Source organism: Eptesicus fuscus, chromosome 15 (genome assembly GCF_027574615.1).
Source record: "Eptesicus fuscus isolate TK198812 chromosome 15, DD_ASM_mEF_20220401, whole genome shotgun sequence".
Taxonomy (NCBI): domain Eukaryota; kingdom Metazoa; phylum Chordata; class Mammalia; order Chiroptera; family Vespertilionidae; genus Eptesicus; species Eptesicus fuscus.
In genome coordinates, this window is record NC_072487.1 from 53,481,796 (window position 1) to 53,501,428 (window position 19,633).

Below are 19,633 nucleotides of genomic sequence, written 5' to 3' on the forward strand. Positions count from 1 at the left end.
TATTTATTGATCAGCCACTTGTAGCACTGCTTCTAAGAAAATGAGTTAATTGAATTCAACACTTGGTGAAGACATGAGCCAAATTTGATATTCAGAGGTTTTTTACTGACAAGAAAGAAAATATAGAAAATGTACCCACATCAGAGAGACGGAAACCCTGTGTGTAGGAAGTGCGATCAACGCTCTCCAGACCATTAAAGAGGCATCTAGGGAAGAAAGAGGGGGCTGCAGACTCTCTGTGGGCCCCTAGGCAAACGTCTTCCCCGCGGTGCCCCCAGTTCAGCATCCGTTACATGGAAGGGGTTCAGTGGGTTGATTTTAACTGCAGGTTTGTTTCTTCGCATGAGGCTGTAATCGGAACCCAATATATTAAACAAACTAAGTCTGAATTATTTGGTGTGAGTGTGCATATGAGGGCAGGTAAGTGTGCATGAACGTGTGAGAGCTTGAGAAAGTATCCATGCATGAACGTGTGTGTGTAAGTGTGAGTATGAGCATGTGAAGGTGTCAGTGTGCATGAGTGTGGGATGAGTGTGGGTCCGCGGTCGGCAAATTGTGGCTCGCGAGCCACATGCGGCTCTTTGGCCTCTTGAGTGTGGCTCTTCCACAAAATACCACGGCCTGGGCGAGTCTATTTTGAAGAAGTGGCGTTAGAAGAAGTTTAAGTTTTAAAAATTTGGTTCTCAAAAGAAATTTCAATCGTTGTACTGTTGATATTTGGCTCTGTTGACTAAAGAGTTTGCCGACCACTGGTGTGGGTGAAGATGTGTGTTTCTGTGTGTTATGTGTGAATGTGTGAGCGTGTGTTGTGAATAGGCAAAAGTATTCCGTGAGTGTGCTTTTACGAGTGTGAATCTGTGTGTGAGTGTGTGTTAGGGGGCTCAGGGGCAGGCCTTCTCCTCAGCCTCCCCTCCTCTTGCCCGTGGCCCCCTCGCTGTCCCTCCGCCTGGCCCTGGGGAATGCAGTTTGACACCCTCTGGTCCAGTGTCTGCACTCACCCTGCCTGTCCAGGTTCCCTGCCCCCTCCCAGTGCCCAGCCTGGCGGTTTTCGGGAGCCGCGAGTTGTCGGGTGCCCTCTTCCATCAGGTCATCGAGTGTTCCTGTCTGGTGCCCCTCGTGTGCCCCTGACAGGCCCCTTTTCCCCCAGGCCCCTTTTCCTCGCTGAGCCCTGGCCAGCCCTCCAGAGCCGCCTGCCGAGGAATGACTCATTCCAGCTGATGTCATCCTCAGGATTCAAGGCCCTCGTCACACTCAAAGAGTCCTTGTTCCCCAGATGGAAAAGGAAGGCCCATAAATCCAGAGCAGTTGACTACAACGCTCTTCCCAGATGCCCGTGGCTGCTCACGTCTGCCCACACCTGCCGGCTTTAGCCATGCCACGTGGGGCAGTGCGCATGGTCCCCGAGATGGTTCCAGACCCAGGTCCTCAGAACAGAGGTTTGGGCAGGGGGCAAAGGAGGGCTCTGAAGACCCTCACCTCAGCAAGACAGCAAGACCCACGCACGCTTCCTGAGGCTTGTGTGACTTGCACGGGAGCCAATTAGGGGGTGGTGGCGAGCAGACCTGGGTCTCAGAATGAGGGTGTCATACCACACTCTCTCCAGGCTGACCTCCGCAGTTCCCTAGTCGCCGGGACTCCTTATCTAATGATATTATTAGTTCTTTCCGTGGCTGTGAGGGGAACTGGCAAGGGTGTGCGTGTGCCTGGCCCACAGCCAGCCGGTCCAGTTGGCCAGGACTCACACTGGGCCCTGAGTGTTCTGGGCACGGCCCTCGTTGCGTTGTCCATTCTCCCAACGATGCTGTGAGCTCACTGCACAGAGAACTGAAGTGGCATGTTCAAGGCCATACACAGTTAGTGTCAGACCCAGGACTCAAGCCTAGGTCTGTCTGACACCAAAGCCCGAGGGGTTAACCCTTACCGGTGGCTGCCAACTGGAGAGGGCATCAAACTCACCCAGGCCCGGCCCTGGAAGACTCTGCGTCCATAGGGCCAGGCAGGGAGGAGCGGAACTTTGACTTTGTAAAAGCTCCCCGGGGCACTCTGATGTGTGGCCGGGGCTGGAATGTGCACACCAGGCTCTACTACCGATTGAGATTTGAATCCAGACTCCAATGGCTTATCATCCTCATGACCTTGGAGCGGAAATTAACTTCTCTGAGCCTCAATTTTCCAACCTGTAAAATGGGGATAATGACATGATCTGCCTCATAGAGAATCAGTAGTGAAGATGAAATGATTAGCAGAAAGCTCTTTGGGCGGTGCCTGTCGCACAGCAAGCCCACAGTCATCTTGGCTGCGGATTCATTGCTTCTTGTCATTCAGCCATAGGTCACCCTTGGCTGGGGACTGAGAGATGGGCCTGCAAGGTCCATGCCCAGTAGCCCATCTCTAATCATAACAGACAAGGAAGGGGACTGACCACCAGACTGAAGTGAGGGTGTTGGCATGGAGGGATGGACAGGAACTAGGGGGACCCAGAGATGGGCAGCCCCTTCTCTCCCAGGTCACAAGGGAAGCCTGGGAGGCAGTGGGCTGTAATGGGCAGAGCCCAGTGTTGGGTCTTCAGTGCTGGCTCCTGCCCTGGGGCCTCGAGTGAGTTACTTCCCCTCTCTGGGGCTTGATTCTTTCCTCTGTGAAACGAGAGCATGATCCCTGCCTTGTCCTCCTCCTGGAGGAAGGAACAGGTGAAAGGATGCTTTGGAAACCGGAGAGGGTGTTGGGTGGGGACCTTCCTACTGGGGCTCTCAGCTGGGCCCAGCTCTTCCAGCTGCTGGGCAGGGCAGCCAACTGCGGGGCCCACACCTTGCCAGGCTCTGCCCACCTCCAGCTCCTTTCAAAAACATCCTATTCTCAGTTTAGGCCAGAGGCGAGAGAGAGAGAGAGAGAGAGAGAGAGAGAGAGAGAGAGAGAGAGAGAGATGAGAGGGGAGCTCACACAGTAAGTTCATTGAGCAGGGAAATTCCTATGCTATATATGAAAACCGGAAAAGGGAAGGAGGCGGTCTAGGTTTACATGTAGAAAAATACTCTTCTGTAGTTTGGAAAAATGAGGTCTTTCATTGTTGGCAAGCCCAGGTCTCCCTTCTAGGTCGATCCAGGATTTTTTCCCTGGCAGGGAAACGGTTCTTTTTCTAAGAAATGCATTGGTGGTAGGTTTTTCTAAGAACTTCTTGCAGCTTTACTGGGTGCAGACGGACCCCATGAAGCATAAAATCTGTGGTGTTCACTTTCCTCGGGAAGGGAGTCAGGTAGAGAGAGCCGAGAGCCGCTGGGGACTCCAGCCTGGGTGGGGTGATGTCTCCTTCTAGGCGGAGCTGTGACATTTTCCTGGGCACATCACTCCCTGCCTCCGGCCAGACTGCTCTGTCCAAAGCCAAGTGGGAGGGCTGGCTTTGTCCTGATCGCTGTTGGAGTCATTCCTTCCAGGCCTGAGGCTATGGGCTGAAGGAACCACAGTTAAGGGTGGTTAGAGAAATTAGACGGGAGATGAGGAAAATGCAGAATTGGAGGCCCTCCGACCTATCAAGGGCCTTTGGAAACCATCTTCTCCAAGCCTCTCGTTTCAAAGATGAGGAACCTGAGGCTCAGAGAAGAGAGGGACTATGCCTCTCAGGCTGGCCCACCGCGCTGTGCAATATCTGAGAGACCGTGATGTGGAAGTTGAGGCTGACTTGTGTACGATCCCTGAAGGCAGAGCTAGGCCCAGCCCGGAAGGTGGGAGCTGCAGGGAGATAATGCCTGAGCTCACCAGGAGAAAGAGCTCCGAAGACAGATCTGTCCAGCAGGGGTCAGCGTTGCTGTGGGGGGAGTAAGCTCCCCAGCAGTGGAGATGTGCAAGCATAAAGCGGATGGCCTTTCCGTGGGTGTATGGCAGAGGAAACTCCTTTTTAGATGGTGAGCTGCTCTTTGTGTATAGAGTCTGAGACTTGCTGAACTCTCCAGGGAGGTGGGAGGAAGGGGAGACATGGGCCAGGAGGTCTGACTTTGGTACAACTAGAGTCTCAGGGGCCACCTCCCTGTAGGGGTAGCCAAAGGGAAGGGAAAGAACAGTCCTGAGAAGGTGCAACAATGTCCTCTCCCAGGCAGGACAGCCTGAGGAGGAGCGAGGAGGAGGGACACGGAGGTGGGTTCTCTGCGGCTCCCTCGCTCATGCTGCTGGCAGCAAAAGAGGCAGTGGGAACCTCTTCTCTATGCAGGGACTGAGTTTAGGGAAACCCAGGCCAGAGTAGCCCTGCTGGGGTCCCCAGGGCAGTCACCCCAACTTTGCCTGTGTACCCTTAGTCTGTTGGCTCCAGCCCCTGGCCATAGCAGCATGGGGTCCTCTGGGCCTCCTGATGCTGCCCCCAGGGAATACACCAGCCAGTTCGAAGTAGTCAGCGTGCCCCTATGAAAGCTGACTGAAGTGTCCTGTGGGTTGTCACAGCCACAGGTGGGAATGCGAGACGTGGGGAGGAGCGGCGTCTTTTGTTTTCCCAGGCAGCTGGTGTAGGAAAAGGACAGGATGGGAGGCAGGCATCTGGATTCTAGTCCTGACTTGGCCCCGCGTGACCTCAGACTTGCACTCCACACCTCTCTCTCTCTAACTCTGTTGCAGCCCCCCCCCCCCCCCCCCCCATCTCCTAAGTTTCCCCAGGCACAGACTAAGTATCCCTCCAAGCTGCCACCCTTCCTTGGTTTTCTTAAAGGTGCAGTTCTCCATATGGCCGCCAGGGGCCACTGCCATGCACAGTCCTGGGATGTCCTCAGCCCCTCAGGTTCTGGTTGTCTGGCTTCTCCGCAGTCCTTGTTGACCCAGAGCCAGAGGAACGCTTCTTAGCCCCTTCTGGCCTTAAATGCTAACATGCGGGAGTACTGGGTTTGGGTCCCGGATGTCATCTGTGAGCTGGAGCTTTGCAAAGCCAGATAGAGTTCCCTAGGAGGTCAGCCTCCAAAGCCCAGGACTCCCCAGATGGACAAGCTGAATCAGCCCGTTACACAGAATGAGAAACTGAGCCCCAACTGGGGAGGAGAGGCGCCAGATATCTTGGAGTCCATAGAGGAGGAAAAGAGGGGGGGTGCTCCCAGCAGTTTTTCACCTCCTTTGGGCGGGTCGCTGTTGTCTATGTGGAAGGAGAACCCGAACCCTGCCTTGTTTGTTTCTTTATTGCTAGGATTTTGTCCTAGTTTCCGTGGAAACTGGCTTTGGACCCCTAGGAGGAAAGTCGCACCCTGCGGTGACTGCTCAGATTTTCCCCTTCCTGGTCCATCTCTGAAGCGGTCTCATGCCTCTCCCTGTGCCCTTGGGAGGGGCCGCCCCAGAGAGCTGCTCTGGAACCGAAGTCTTTAGGGGAATGAAGCCCCGTGGCATCTGTCTGTCCCCTTTCCTTCGGCCACTTTGCTGAGTGCCTGCTTTGTACCAAGCCCTGATGGGGATCATGCCTGTGGCTCTGTGTGTAGGGCAGGGGTGGGACTCGGGTGTCTTGGGGTGCAGCTAAGTGAGCCTGGAAAGAATCAGCTGTGAGAATGTGAGAACGTGGGGGAAGGCTGTTACTAATAGAAGAAACAGCGTGAGCATAGACAGACACAGGGGAAGGGGGAGGATGAGGAGATGAACAGAGGGTGTCTCGAATGGCATTTCAACCTCATCCGTGAAGGCTTTGGAACTTGTGAGTAGATGACTGCTACCTGGATCCCTGGACCATGAGCTTCCTCACCACCTGCATTCTAGGTTCAGCTCCATATCCCAGCACCACACAAGGCACGATGTGGGGGCTTTATAAATGTTATCAAATTAATGAGTTGGAAAAGTATGTTGAAGAACCCCATTGCAAATAAAGTTATCCCTACCCATTAATGGCATGAGATTGAGACTGAGGTCAGATTCAGCCCCAGGAGGTGTTTTAAAGACACTGAAAACACATAGACTATGTCTGAGTGGATACAGCCCTGAGAGTCTATCTTGTATGACTCCTTGATACACAGATGGGGAAACTGAGGCCAGGGAGGGGAAGCAGTTTGCCAAAGAGCACAGATAGAGTCGATGGAAGAGCCGAGACTCCCCTGAAGAGCCCTGCCTCCCTGCCTGGACCCCCTTGTTGCCCCATGGCTGTGTGCATCCTTGGGAGCCTCCTGGGCCCGTGGTCCGGGCGTCCTGGAGGAGTCAGGGAGCCTGGAGCATGCAGTGAGGTCCTTGTTAGACGTGGGACCTCCGGCCTGACCTCACTAACCTTTATCAGGGCTTCAGTCTCTGCCTGGCACTTCCCATGAGCTATGCATTTTAGGCATATTATTTTACTCAAGTTGCACAATGTCCTCTGAGGTAGGTACTATTATCTGGGGAGAAGGGTGGTGCCTTCCCGTGAAGGGCCCCGAGGTTCCTGAGGCCAGAGTTCTATGATCAGCCCCCCATCAGCATGCCCCCCTCCAGTCTGCCCCTCCAGGATGGTAGGCTATCTTCCCACCAGCTGTGACCTCCACCCCCCCACACACACACCCCCTCCCGCCCAGCAGGGAGCCATTCAAGGACAAGCCTATGGACCAAATTGCTAGGCCTGTTTGTCTTGGCTCTGGCTCCTCTTCCCTCCCCTCCCCGGTGGCTGCCTGAGCAGGTGGCCCTTCTGCCAGAGGCCAAGGGTAAATGAGCCAGCAGGCCCAGGTGCAGCCCTAAGCACAGGTCACTCCAGGCCAGGGGTTGCTCCCCGCCACTGGACAATGCCATGGGACAATGTGTGTGGAGGGAGGTGGGGGCTGCTGAGAGCAGGGCTGCGCTGACTTGGGCTTCCTCTAGACTTGTGTCTTGGCTCCCCCTGTGGCCGACCCAGTGGAAATAAGACCTTGCAGCTGGTGCCTGCACACTAAGTCTCCCCGTGCATGTCAGGCCTGGGCGGCAGGGGCACCAGCTCAGGAGACCTGTGGCTGCACGTCCCCCCAAGCAGAACCACACCTCCCTCTGTCCAGCCTTCAGATGCCCCATCTGCTGCTTCCTGGCTGCGTCTCCCGGTGATGGAGCTCTCCTCCTGACCACTGTCTCTCTGTCTATTAAACCAGGATAGATTTGGGTTGTTTTTTTTTTAAGCAGAATCTGTCTGAGACCAATAATTCCCAGAATTGCCACGTGGAAGCCTGGGCTGTATTACTTAAGCAGGCGTCCCAGTGGGAATGTTTCAGCCCCTGCCCCTGCCCCCCTAAACCCCCACCTGTCCCTGGGACACCCTGGATACCACCTGCAAATAAATGACCGTGTGAGAGGCTCTGGCCCATTTGCTCCTGGTGGAACCTCACATCCCCCAAGCCTGGAGCCTCCCCGCAGAGGAGCTCCCCCTCCTGTTCTCAGTAGGAGAGAGAGGGGAACAGGAGGAAAAGCTTTCACCGGTCAAAGGCAGAAGAAAGCGGGCTGTCAGCAGGGGCTCCCGGTTTTGTTTTGTTTTTATCTTTAAACTGTGGAGGGAGAAAAGACATCTCAATGGGGTGTTTGCTTTTATTTCTATTTCTTTTCACTCTCTCTCCTCCCTCCTCATCCCCCTCCCCCACCCACTTATACAGAGATGGGCTATATCTGAGTGAGTAAAAGCAAGAAGAGAAGGGTTTGTAATGTGTAAAGGGGGATGGAAGGAGTGAATGTCTTTAAAAAATATGTCAGCGTCTATATTTTTCACACCATGTACGAAAAGTAGAAAAGAGTAGCCAGTGAAAAGAAAACTCTGATAATGATTCTATCTTGTACCTTGTTTACCTAATACATCCTGTGGATTGTTTCATGTTAATAACTAAGGAATCACGCCTTTTTCTTTTTAATCCTCACCTGAGAATATGTTTATTGATTTTAGAGAGAGGAAGGGAGAGAGAGAGAAAGAGAGAGAGAAACATTGATTGGTTGCTTCCCATACACTCCCCAATGGGGGATCAAGCCCAACCTGGGTACATGCCCTGATCGGAAATCGAACCCTCATCCTTTCGTTGTATGGGATGATGCTCCAGCCAATGGAGCCACCTGCCCATAGCTGGAATCACACCTTTTTTTAAAATACATTTTTATTGATTTTAGAGAGGAAGGGAGAGGGAGAGAGATTTAGGAACATCAATGATGAGAGAGGTCATTGATCGGCTGCCTCCTGCCCACCCCCCACTGGGGATAGAGTCCACAACCTCAGGTCCTGACCGGGAATCAAACCGTGACTCCTGGTTCATGGGTCGATGCTCAATCACTGAGCCACTTCAGCCAAGCTGGGATCGCAGCTTTTTAAAGGCTGCATTGTATTTCATTGTAGGGATAAATAAATAAAAAACTTGTTCTTTATTTAACCACGTTGCAATGAATATTCTTGATCATGCTTCACATTTCACACATGTAACTTTATCTGTGAAAACATTCATAGAGGTGTAATTACTGGATCGGAGAGTACCTGTGCACTTGGTGATTTGGATAAATATCGGCAAAGTGCCTCCCACAGATGTTACGCCAATTTCTCTCCCCCCAGCATGGCATGAGATGGCCTGTTTCCTCCAGCCCTTGCCAATACCACGTTAGCCAGTATTCTAGCTTCACCGAGCTGATAGGGAAAGGGTATATCTTTGTAGTCTATCTTACGTTTCTCTCATTCTGAGTGAGGCTGTCTGTCTTTTCCTGTGTTTAAGAGCCATTTTTACTTCTTTTGCTGTGGAGAGAATTTCTTATTCTTTGCCCATTTTTTCTCTTGGGTTGTTGCCCTCCTGCTTACTCGTTGGCTTTGTGTATCTGGATAATTACTTTGTGGTTTGTAATATATGTAGCAAATATTTTTGTCCAATTTGGGGATTTTATTTTACATTGTGGGGATTTTTATTTTGCTCTCCAGAATTTTAAAAATTTCTATGTAGTTAAATTTAACCAGATTCATCAATCATTTTGTTTATGCCTTTTGTTGAAGTCTGTCATACGTTAATCAATCTCGGTTTTAATGCATGTTGCAAACTGGAGAGAAAAAGCTTTGGATTGAGAATCAGGTCCGAGTTCGTAGCCAGCAAACCCCTTCCTTCTTTGAACCTCACTTACACCTTCTGTAAGAGGAGCGGGTTGGACTTCATTCATTCATTCATCAGCACTGGGCCGAGATGCATGGTGTGGGCCTTGTCTTCATGGTCCAATGGTGAGAGAGACACGTCCCCCAAGAGTGAAATGCAGTGTGCTGGGGGTTATGGTGGGGGACCCAGTGTGCACTGAGGGGACATCCAGTACAGCGTCAGGAAGGGGAGGAGCGGGTGTAGGTGTAGGAGGTGAGACAAGGTGTTTCAAGGGAGGTGAGATCAGGCTGAGTCTTGATGAACGGAGGTATCCTGGCAAAATAACTGAGTGGCGTGGGGCTGGGTAGGGTGGGTGACAGAGGGAAAGCACTCAAGGTAGAAGGAGGACCTGCAACAGCATGAGGCACTGGAGAGGAATAAGAAATCAACGTGATTTCTGTAGCTGGAAAGCCCCATGGGCCTCGCCCAAATCACATCTCTCTGCCTCCCCTAAATGTTGGCAAGAACGCACTGCTGGTGGGCATGTAAAACGGTACAGGTGCATCTTAAATGTTCTCACCACAAAAAAGGAGTGATGATTACCTGACATGCCCTAGGTCCGTGGTCGGCAAACTGCGGCTCGCTAGCCACATGCGGCTCTTTGGCCCCTTCAGTGTGGCTCTTCCACAAAATACCACGACCTGGGCGAGTCTATTTTGAAGAAGTGGCATTAGAAGAAGTTTAAGTTTAAAAAATTTGGCTCTCAAAAGAAATTTCAATCGTTGTACTGTTTATATTTGGCTCTGTTGACTAATGAGTTTGCCGACCACTGCCTTAGGTGTTAGCTAAAGCTAAGGTAGAAATCATATTGCACTACATAAATGTATCAAGTCAACACATTATATACACCTTAAAGATGCACAATGCTGTATGTCAATTATGTCTCAATAAAAAATGGCATAGTTGCTTCAGGGAACATTTTATTTATTATTTATTTATGTTTTAATCCTCACCCCAGGATATTTTTCCCCCCATTGATTTTTAGAGAGAGTGGAAGGGAGGGAGAGAGACAGAAAGAGAGGGAGAGAAACATCAATGTAAGAGAGATGCATCAATTGGTTGCCTCCCATACACACCCCAACAGGGTCCAGGGATTGAGCCTGCAATCCAGGTATGTGCCCTGACCGGAATCAAACCCGGGACCCATCAATCTGCAGCCGACGCTCTAACCACTGAGCAACCAGTGAGGGCTTTCAGGGAACATTTTAGCAACATTCAGTGAAGTTGTGAGTGTATATCCCCTTATCATCCAATAATCCTACCCCCAGATGGTGGAATTGCCTGTGCAGGTAAACACACACGAGGAGACATGTATAAGAAAGTCCATAGCAGTCATGTTTGTAATATGATGGAAACCTCACTTTCCATCCACAGAAATCCATTATGGCTATTTGCACCGTAGAGTACTGTCATTAAAACATAGGTCACAGAGCCCTGTTCATCAACAAAGACAAACCTCAAAAACACAGTGTCGATTAGAGGAAAAACGTGCCAGAAGAGTACACGCGGCTTGCCGACATGTATATGGCGTTTAGAGACATGCAGTGGTCCCACGTTGTGTTAGAGACACATCCTCACCTAATGAACACTCAGAGTCAGCGTGGGAATGGTGCACTCCACGTCCCCCCAGCGGCTGCCTCGGGACATGGCAGGGGAAGAGGACTGGAGAGTTCACGGGAGCTGCGGCTGAATTGGTATTTTCTTTCTTAAGCCAGGAGAGTGTGGGGGGAGCACATGCTTGTTTCTCATATTATTCTTTTAAAAAATTTAAAAGTGTATCTATTTTACCCAGTATTTCCCCCCATTATCATTTCAACATGTAATCAATGTAAACACTATTAATGAAGTGTTTTGCATTCCTTTGCCTAACCGAAGTCCTGGAAATTGGTATTTTACACTATGAGACATCTCAGGGGGGCAACCACCCTTCAGAGCTCACTGGCCACGCCTGGCTAGCGGCGGTTATTCTGTACGGTGCAGGTTAACACGCCTCAGGTCGTCTCAGGTGACCTCTGCGGTTCCTTCCTCGCTTCCAAGCATAGTTGAACATATGTGTGAAACGTGGCCTCTCTCTCCCTCCCTGCAGAACCGGCTTCCCAGGCCCACGTGGACCTCATGGAGATCATTGGCCTCCCGCTGTCGCCATCCGTGTCCTTTGTCACAGGCTACGGTGGCTTCCCGGCCTACAGCTTCGGGCCTGGCGCCAACGTGGGCCGCCCGGCCAGCGTCCTCATCCCGCCCACCTTCTTCCGGGACTTTGCCATCAGCGTCACCGTGAAGCCCAGCAGCGACCGAGGCGGCATGCTCTTTGCCATCACGGATACCTACCAGACGGTCATCCACCTGGGCCTGCAGCTCTCGGCCGTGGAGGACGGCCACCAGCGGGTCATCCTCTACTACACAGAGCCCGGCTCCTCCGTGTCCCGGGAGGCTGCCGCCTTCTCCGTGCCCGTCATGACCCACAGGTGGAACCGGTTTGATGTGATCGTCGAGGGCGAGGAAGTGACCCTCCTGATGGACTGCGAGGAGCACAGCCGCGCCCACTTCCAGCGCTCCTCCCGGGCCTTGGTGTTCGAGCCCAGAGCAGGGCTCTTCGTGGGCAGTGCCGGGGCCAGGAAGCTGGAGAAATTCATCGTGAGTCCAAACCCAGGGAGGTCGCTGGACACTGTGTGGCTAACATGAGCGGATATACTTGTTATTATTTTATCCTTGAGTCCTCAAAGAGGCCTGCATGCACGGTGGGAAAAACGCTAGGCTGGAACCCCATACCTGGATCCCAGTCCTGAGTTTTCAGTGTCGCCTGATGCGTTAGACCAGTGGTCGGCAAACTGCGGCTCGCGAGCCACATGCGGCTCTTTGGCCCCTTGAGGGTGGCTCTTCCACAAAATACCACGTGCGGGCGCGCACGTACAGTGTGATTGAAACTTCGTGGCCCATGAGCAGAAGTCGGTTTTCGGCCTGGGCGAGTCTATTTTGAAGAAGTGGCATTAGAAGAAGATTAAGTTTAAAAAATTTGGCTCTCAAAAGAAATTTCAATCGTTGTCCTGTTGATATTTGGCTCTGTTGACTAATGAGTTTGCCGACCACTGGGTTAGACAGTCCTGGGTCCTCTGAGCCTCTCTGTGTTCTCTTATCTGGAAGTGGGGAGAAGACAACCCACGTCATGGGGTTGTCAAGTCAACCGAGATGGCCTGTGGGAAAGCACTTTGTTCATTTTTGAAAAGAGGAGGGTTTGTTGGAGCCTTCGGTGATGTGTGTCTTTGGAGAGGGTGGCCGATGCAGTGATTTCTGCAGAGGGTGCAACAAGCCGGAATGCCTGAGGGAGAGAGCTTCTCTCTCTCCTTTTGGACAATGTGCCCTGAAAAAATATCAGAAAACGGACTTTACCGTCAGAATGAGCTATTATGAACAAGCCATTCTAGAGAAAACCCCTACGTTATTTAGGCAGCACGTGGACTGACTTCGGGCTTACTGACACGAGACCGTACCGTGGGGTGGAGTTTGGGTTTATCTGTGGTGTGCCGGAAGACTGAGATTTCTAAGAAGTTAAAATCCAACGAACAGTTTTTAAACCCTCGCTCTGGGTGGGTTGTGGAGAATGAGGTGTCAGGCGTGGGGAGAGGAGGAAAGTGTGGAGGGAGGGAGGCGGGCTGGCAGCTCTTCTTGGGGCGAGGCTTCCAGCCGACAAGCTTCCGGCCGCAGGGGAAAGACCGGTCTGGAGAGGGAGACGTGCATTTAGGGCCAGCCCCGGACAAGTTGGAGACCTGGGAGCAGCTAGGAGGCCGCTGTGTTAGTCTGTGCTTTGAACACAATACTCCCCAAGGGGGTCCCCAGACAGTGGGGCTCAAATTACATTGGCTCAAGCAAAGGCACTCCCCCCCAAAAATGAGCGCGGGCCTAGGGGTGGCTTGGTTTGCTTGTCACAGCCAGCACCACCCTGTCACTGGTTCCTCTCCGTTACAAAAACAATCGTATTTCCACTAATGGTTGTACTATAAACGTGCAAGCGGTGGCTTCTGACCTCTCTGCTTTTCCCCAGGGCTCCATACAGCAGCTCACCATCCACCCCGACTCCAGGGCTCCTGAGAAGCGATGTGAAGCTGAGGAATCCTCGGTGAGCTCCCCCCTAACCCTCCCTCCCCCCCCTGCCCCCACAGTGGGCCCTGCAGCCCCAACAACCCATCTGCCAGGGAAAGGCTGGGTGCCCAGGCAATTCTTCATCCCCAACGTCATGGAGCCTCTAAAATCTCTCATCTTGGCAAGTGCTGCCTCAAGTCCTATTTTGGGCTTTTGGGCTTTATTTTATTATTTGTAAGAGCTTCAGCCATCTCTTTGGTGTTTGTGGGGGGTTGTGTTTTTTTTCCTAAGGTGTTAGGTGTTTCTGCAGCTGAGGCAGCCAGTGGCCTGGTTTCCAGACTTCCTGCCAAGAAAGGGTGTCAGGATTCTAAAATCGAAGCTAAAACTCTAAGACACCCTGGGTGTAAATTCCTCTAAGAGGGAGCCTAAATTTAGCGTTTATGCTTGGCAAACGAATCAGTTCCTGAGATGGAAGTGGGGTGGTGGGCAGGGGAGGAAAAAGATAGGTCCTTTCCCCCTTCCTCCCTCTGTTCCTTCATCCCTGCCTTCACGGGGATACCGAGCACCTGCCAGGTGACAGACCTGGGGGGATGCCGGAGGTAAAGGGATAAACCACACCTACCACCCAACTCCAGTGACAGTGCAGGAAGGTGAGGGAGGAGGAGCCAGAGCAGGTCAGGGAGGAGTCAGTGCCTGACCAATGACAGGCGAGTGGTGGTGAGAGGAAGAGGAAAAGGCCTTCCAGGCAGAAGCCATACATGATGCAGGATGTCCATAGCATGACACAGAGCGTGGCAGAGCCCTAGAATGTCTGTTCCTCTTTGGGTGGTATCAACCCTCCAACAAAACACGAGTTGATTTCATTCAGGTAGTAGAGACGGCTGCCGCTTAGCTGGAAAGCCTCCCAGGTGGGGGTTGGCTCTGTGAGCATGTCTGCACTCCTCGAGGCCGGGGTCCAGGCCCAGCATGTCGGTGAGCTGAGAGGAGGGAAGCCACACGTGTCCGTGGGCCTCCATCTATGCATTGCTGTGACTACTGAAAAATATTGAAAAAGTAGGCACAAGGCAAGAGTCTACAGCACCCAGGCTCCTTGACTGCCATTAGATGGCTAATTATGAAGATGAGGTGGCAACAGGAAGGCATGCGTCCAATGTAACTGCTCCCAATGTAAAATTCCCGTGACAGCCGCGCAGATTGCGAGTGCCTTTTGAGGGAGATTGAAGGGAACCTGGACAAAATGCAAGTAGGTATGTTAGAGAGACTGTAAATTGATTGCTGTGGTTTTTTTGTTTGTTTGAGCAATAAAATGTGGAAGGAAACAAAAAGAATAACCAAGCATGTGTACCATGCACGTGCTCTCCTCGATTTCACGCTCCCTGTCTCTGTCTGTGTCCCTCTCTGATACACACACACACACACACGCACACACACACACACACACACGGTCCTCCATCGGAGGAGGCAGTTTCCCCGACTTTCCAGTTGTAACCTGCGCCCTCTACCTGGTGTCATTTGCCTCCACACAGGCATCCGGAGAGGCCAGCGGGCTTCAGGAGACAGACGGGGTCGCTGAGATCTTAGAAGCCGACACCTACACTCAAGCCCCGGTGAGTTCTGGGGTGCCACCAGGTCATCTGGGTCAGCTTTTAGGGGCCCGAGAGTTACTGGAGAGTGCCTGGGTCTGACCACTTGGTTCTCAGATCGGTGACTTCCACCGTCAGCTCATCTGCGGAGAGCAGGAGGGTACTGGCCAACAGGGCATTTTGCAAAACCCCAGTGCATGGGAGCATCAGTGACAGGAGTGCTACCTGTGCTGCGGCATGAGAAGGCCGTCCAGAGGCAAACATTGTGCTCTGCTGCCTCCCAGCTCTGTGACCTTGGGGAACTTGCTCAGCCTCTCTGAGCCTCAGCTCCTCGTCCATAAAACAACAAGCCTACCTGGTGGGGTTGTTGGGAGGGTTAGATGAGATCGTGCAAGGCCAGGTCTCAGACCCATGTGTGGCATGAAGGATGTGTCCCTGAATGGTGGCTATTGTAACATCTGCTCACTGGGGACTCTGGCTATGAGAAGGAAGTCAGGGCCCCCACTCTTGCAAGTTGCTAAGTCCTCCCAGGAGCTAACTTCAGACCCCATGGCGAAGTCAGCCATCCTCCCAGAGGCCAGGCCTCCACCCTCCTGGGAATGCGCCCTGTGTCCCAGACGAGGAAGTGGTGTCGAAAGCACTGAGTCAGACGGGGGAGACACCAAGGAGCCCGCTGTAATGAAAACAGCCTGCAGTGTCTGAGTCACTGAACACAGAAGCCCAGCCATCTCAACTGGTCTGGCTCCCTCTATAAACTCATCTCTGATCGAAGAGCCGAGAGATAGAAAGAAGGAAGAGGCTATACATTATAGACCTCTGGCGACAGAGGTGTGTAAGCGGGGTAGGACGGGACCATAGTCTATTAGTGCTGGAGGGATTTAACGGTCACCTCTTAAAGATGCCCTTTCTACAGCTGGGCAAGCTGAGGCCCAGCAAGCGGAACAAAACTGGCTCTCAGGTGCATGGGCAGAGCTGAGGCTATGTCTCAGCCAGGGTTCAAGCCATGCCTTTGAGCTGCTGGCCTGGGTGATGGTGCCAGTTCTTGGGCAGCTTTGATGCAGGAAGTCAAGGGTCCAAAGTGGCCACCTCGGCTCTGAGCAGTGTTGCAATCCTGTGTGCCCATCAGCCCTTGGCCACTGCATCAGCATGTCCAGGGCACAGAATGGTGGTCTCTTGGGCCTTCTAGCCTGATGCTGCCCTCTCCCCACCCCCCGCGCCCCCCAAAGTGCACCAGTTCACAGCTAGGAGTAAGGCCAACTCAGGCAAAGATGCCAGTAACCCAAGGTGGCCCTGGGAGAGGGGAGCAGGCTTTGAAGCATGAGATGATCAGGGGGGAGGGCCTGGTCAGGGAGATTTTTCTAACGGAGGGGGCATTGGAGATGGGCAGCTTTGGACAGAAGTAGAGAAATGGTAGGGGAGGGAAGAGGACCAGCATTTTTCAACACCCGCTGTGTGGCTGGTGCTTTGTCTGTATGGCTTAATTGAATCCTTGCAACAACCCTGCAAGGGAGGTGGATGCTCAGAAGGACAGGGTGGCTTTGCCAGGGTCACAGGGTGGTGGAGTCAGGACGCTAGCTGGGCCTCCTGTCCTGGGCCTGGGTAGGCAGTGAAGGGCAGATGTGGGTGTGCATTGCAGCAGGGAATGAGAACAGAATAAATCCCCAAAGTGTCTGGAGAGGTGGAAAAGGCATTTGATGGGCTCGGTGGTCTCTGGGGCACCCCAAACACTTTCCTTCCCAGATTCCCCAACCCCACTCTCCTCAGTGGTTTTAAGGGAACCGGTATAGATTGGAGTCCCACCAAGTGTGAGTTCAACTCTGCCACCTAACACTGGTTGCTGACCGGGAGCCAGTGACTTCACCTCCTGAGCCTCAGTTTCCTCCTCGGTTAGAATGGCGCGGGCGGCTTCACAGGGTTAGTGAGAGAGTAGGATGAATTGACCCGTGAGAAACTCACGGGCTGGTCCTGGCACAGGCAGCTCTCAGGGAACTTTGTGGATGCTCCTATTGACTAGAGCTGGTGTCCTCAAACTACGGCCCGCGGGCCACATGCGGGTGTTTTTGCCGTTTTGTTTTTTTACTTCAAAATAAGATATGTGCAGTGTGCATAGGAATTTGTTCATAGTTTTTTTTAAACTATAGTCCGGCCTTCCAATGGTCTGAGGGACAGTGAACTGGCCCCCTGTTTAAAAAGTTTGAGGACCCCTGGACTAGAGGCTATTTGTGAGGGTTGAGGTGATGTGTTAGAGGGGCCCGTTTCTCTTGGGATCCCCTCCCCATGCCAAACCCTTGTGGCTGCCCTTAGTCCTTAAGAGAGTTGTGGCACTGGGCCTGGAGGTCCTGGAGCTGCGGTCCTGAGGCTCAGTCTGAGAGCATGTCCTGGGTCTCAGAACCCCCTGTGCTCCTGCAGAGCACTCCCTCCCGCCAGCCGCCTTTGCAGGGCCGGGTTTTTCCATTCATTCCCCAGAGGATGCACTGAGGCGGAGAAGAAGAGTGTAGCGTTTTGTCCAAGACTGCCAGGGAGGAGGTGGCAGGGCGAGTCCTCCGGGGAGGGACCAGAATGCCCTCGGTCATGTCACCCTGAGCTGGGACTTCCCCTTTCACCATCTCCTGGAGGGACTCCATGGCTGCCCCCCTCCAAGTTGGGGGAATTTCCCTCTCGCTCTCAGACGTTCCCCTCCCTCTCTGTCTGGCTTCTCTCTGGGAATGAATATTACATCCCTGTCCTCACCCTTTCCAACTGCCACCCTTCAAGACACAAGCCATGACCTGAGAACTGAATCATGGCCTTAAACAGCCAGCCCCTCCTCACCTCCTTCCCCATTTAAGGCAGGAGTCCCTGCTACCCCATTCTTCCCCCTGCTAAGTCAGCTTCTGCTGACACAGCTTTCCATTTCTGGAAAGTTCTATCTTATGCCGAGTTAGAATTAATATCCCTGTAGTCCTCAGCCCTGGCTGTGCATCCAAGTTGTGTGTGTGTTCTGGAGGGGGGTGGGGGTGGTGAGAGACAGTGAGATGGGGAGGTCTTTAAGAAAACTCTTGCCTAGGCTGATAGTCAAACTCAGAAGGTCTGAAGTGCGGTCCAAGAAGCTGTACTTACCAAAAGCTTTGCAGGTGATTCTGACCCACAGCCAAGATCTCTCTTCCAGCCACACCCAAATTCTCACAGTTCTCCAAACACACCCAGCACTTTCCCCTCGTCCGCACCTTCACTCCTGGGTTCTGTCTGCAAAGAGCCCTTTCCGCCCCCTCTGTGCCTGGCCAGTTCCTACTTGTCCTTCAGGACCCCGTCCGCACGAGGCCATGGCCAACTTCCCTCCCCGCACTTGGCTCTCACTTCTGCTCTCCCATGTGTCACATTCAGTCGCCGTTTGTTGTGTCTGGGTCTGGGTCTGGGTCTGTGTGTCCCCGTAGCTCAACAGTTTGAGGACAGCCACCCTATCTTAGTTATTTATTTCCATATCCCTAGGGATTAGCCAAGGACCTGGCACATAGTAAGGCCTCGGGAAATATGTGTTGAATATGAGTGTGGCCTCAGCAAATCACCACACTTTTAATAAAAAAGTCTTAAGATTCGGCATTCCTATTTTGTCACCGACCACACTGGTCTCCATCCACACTAACCCCCGAAAACCAACCACCAAGGGTCAGCTCCCCAGATTCACGCTCTGCCCTTGAGCGGGGATTTGTGGCCCCCTTCTTAGGAGATTCCAAAGGAGGTTTTTGGTTGACAGACTGGAGTCGGTGATTTCCTGTAACTCAACCTTTGCCACCTTGAGTTACAGAGCTCAGCCCACCCTCACCTCGTTTATTGTCCTGCGTTTCCTGCATCCTCACCTGCCCTACCTGCCTCGTCTCAAAGCCCAAGTCCCGGGTAAAGTGACTTCACTTCCAGCCACCGGCCTTGCTCCAGGCTGGAGTCAGGATTTCCAGAGACCATCAGGGGATGCCGGCAGGAAGAGGAGAGGAACTGCCTACGACAGGGTCCTTACTCCCCTGCTAGGTCACCAAGCAGCTGGGAGGAATGGGGGAGTCCTAAAGGCCTTCACAGCCCCTCCTGGGGTGGTCCCTGCTCTCTGCTCCCACAATGCCACCCTGGTTCCTGCCTCACTGGGCTTCTTCAGTGCAGCTTCCTGGTCTCCTGGCCTAACCTCAACTCCCCAAACCCGTGCTCTCATTGGCACTAGGGTGAACTCTCCAAGTACACACCTGCCTGTGCCACGCCCCAGCCTAACACCCCACAGATGGCCCAGGCCCAAGGCAAGACTTCTCACCAAAGATTCAGCCCCCATCCCTCTCTCTGCTTCCTGGCTCTGTCCCCCTGCTTCTGTCCTGGAATCCTCACCAAGCACAGGTTGTCAGACCCAGACAATGCTGTGTCCTTTGTCATTTCAATGCCTTCTTCCATCCTTGGTTTTAGAAGCTGTTTTCATTCTTCAAGGCCCAACTCCTGGAAGACTTCTAGCCCCACCTCATTTATTGTTCTGGAGATTTTACAATACAACAAACGATACTCTTCTTTTAGCACACAAATATTTCATATTCATTATTTTTAAAACCCACAACTGCAGGTAACTAAAACGATAAAACAAACATCTTTAATACCAGAGAAAATCACTATTGAGGTATTGTTCTTTCTCAAACTTTAGGATTCTAGTGATATTGACACATTGATGGGCTCATACTATGGCCCTGTTCTGAGCACCTCCATGCACTTTATACCCTGTAAGTAGTTATCATTGGCCCCATTTCACAGAGGAGGAAATGAGGCTCAGTGAGGTTATATGACTTGCCCAATATAACAAAGCAAATAGGTGGAGAGCTGAGATTTGACCCAAGATTGATCGTCAGAACTGAACCATTAGATTCTAAGAACTATTAGATCCATAAAAACCCTCCTTGTTCTGATGGACCAGAGATTCATTGTTTATACACTAGATTCTGACATTAAGGA

General features: G+C 52.4%; 1 protein-coding gene across 1 annotated transcript in view; it reads left to right on the top strand.

The window, feature by feature from the left end:
• Window positions 1-19,633, top strand: part of COL15A1 (collagen type XV alpha 1 chain) — a 98,413-nt gene that overhangs the window by 23,483 nt on the left and 55,297 nt on the right. Inside the window, exons 3-5 of the mRNA XM_028145945.2 lie at window positions 11,107-11,654; window positions 13,060-13,134; window positions 14,624-14,704. Of these exons, the coding sequence (XP_028001746.2) occupies window positions 11,107-11,654; window positions 13,060-13,134; window positions 14,624-14,704 (704 nt within the window). The remainder of the gene's footprint in view (window positions 1-11,106; window positions 11,655-13,059; window positions 13,135-14,623; window positions 14,705-19,633) is intronic.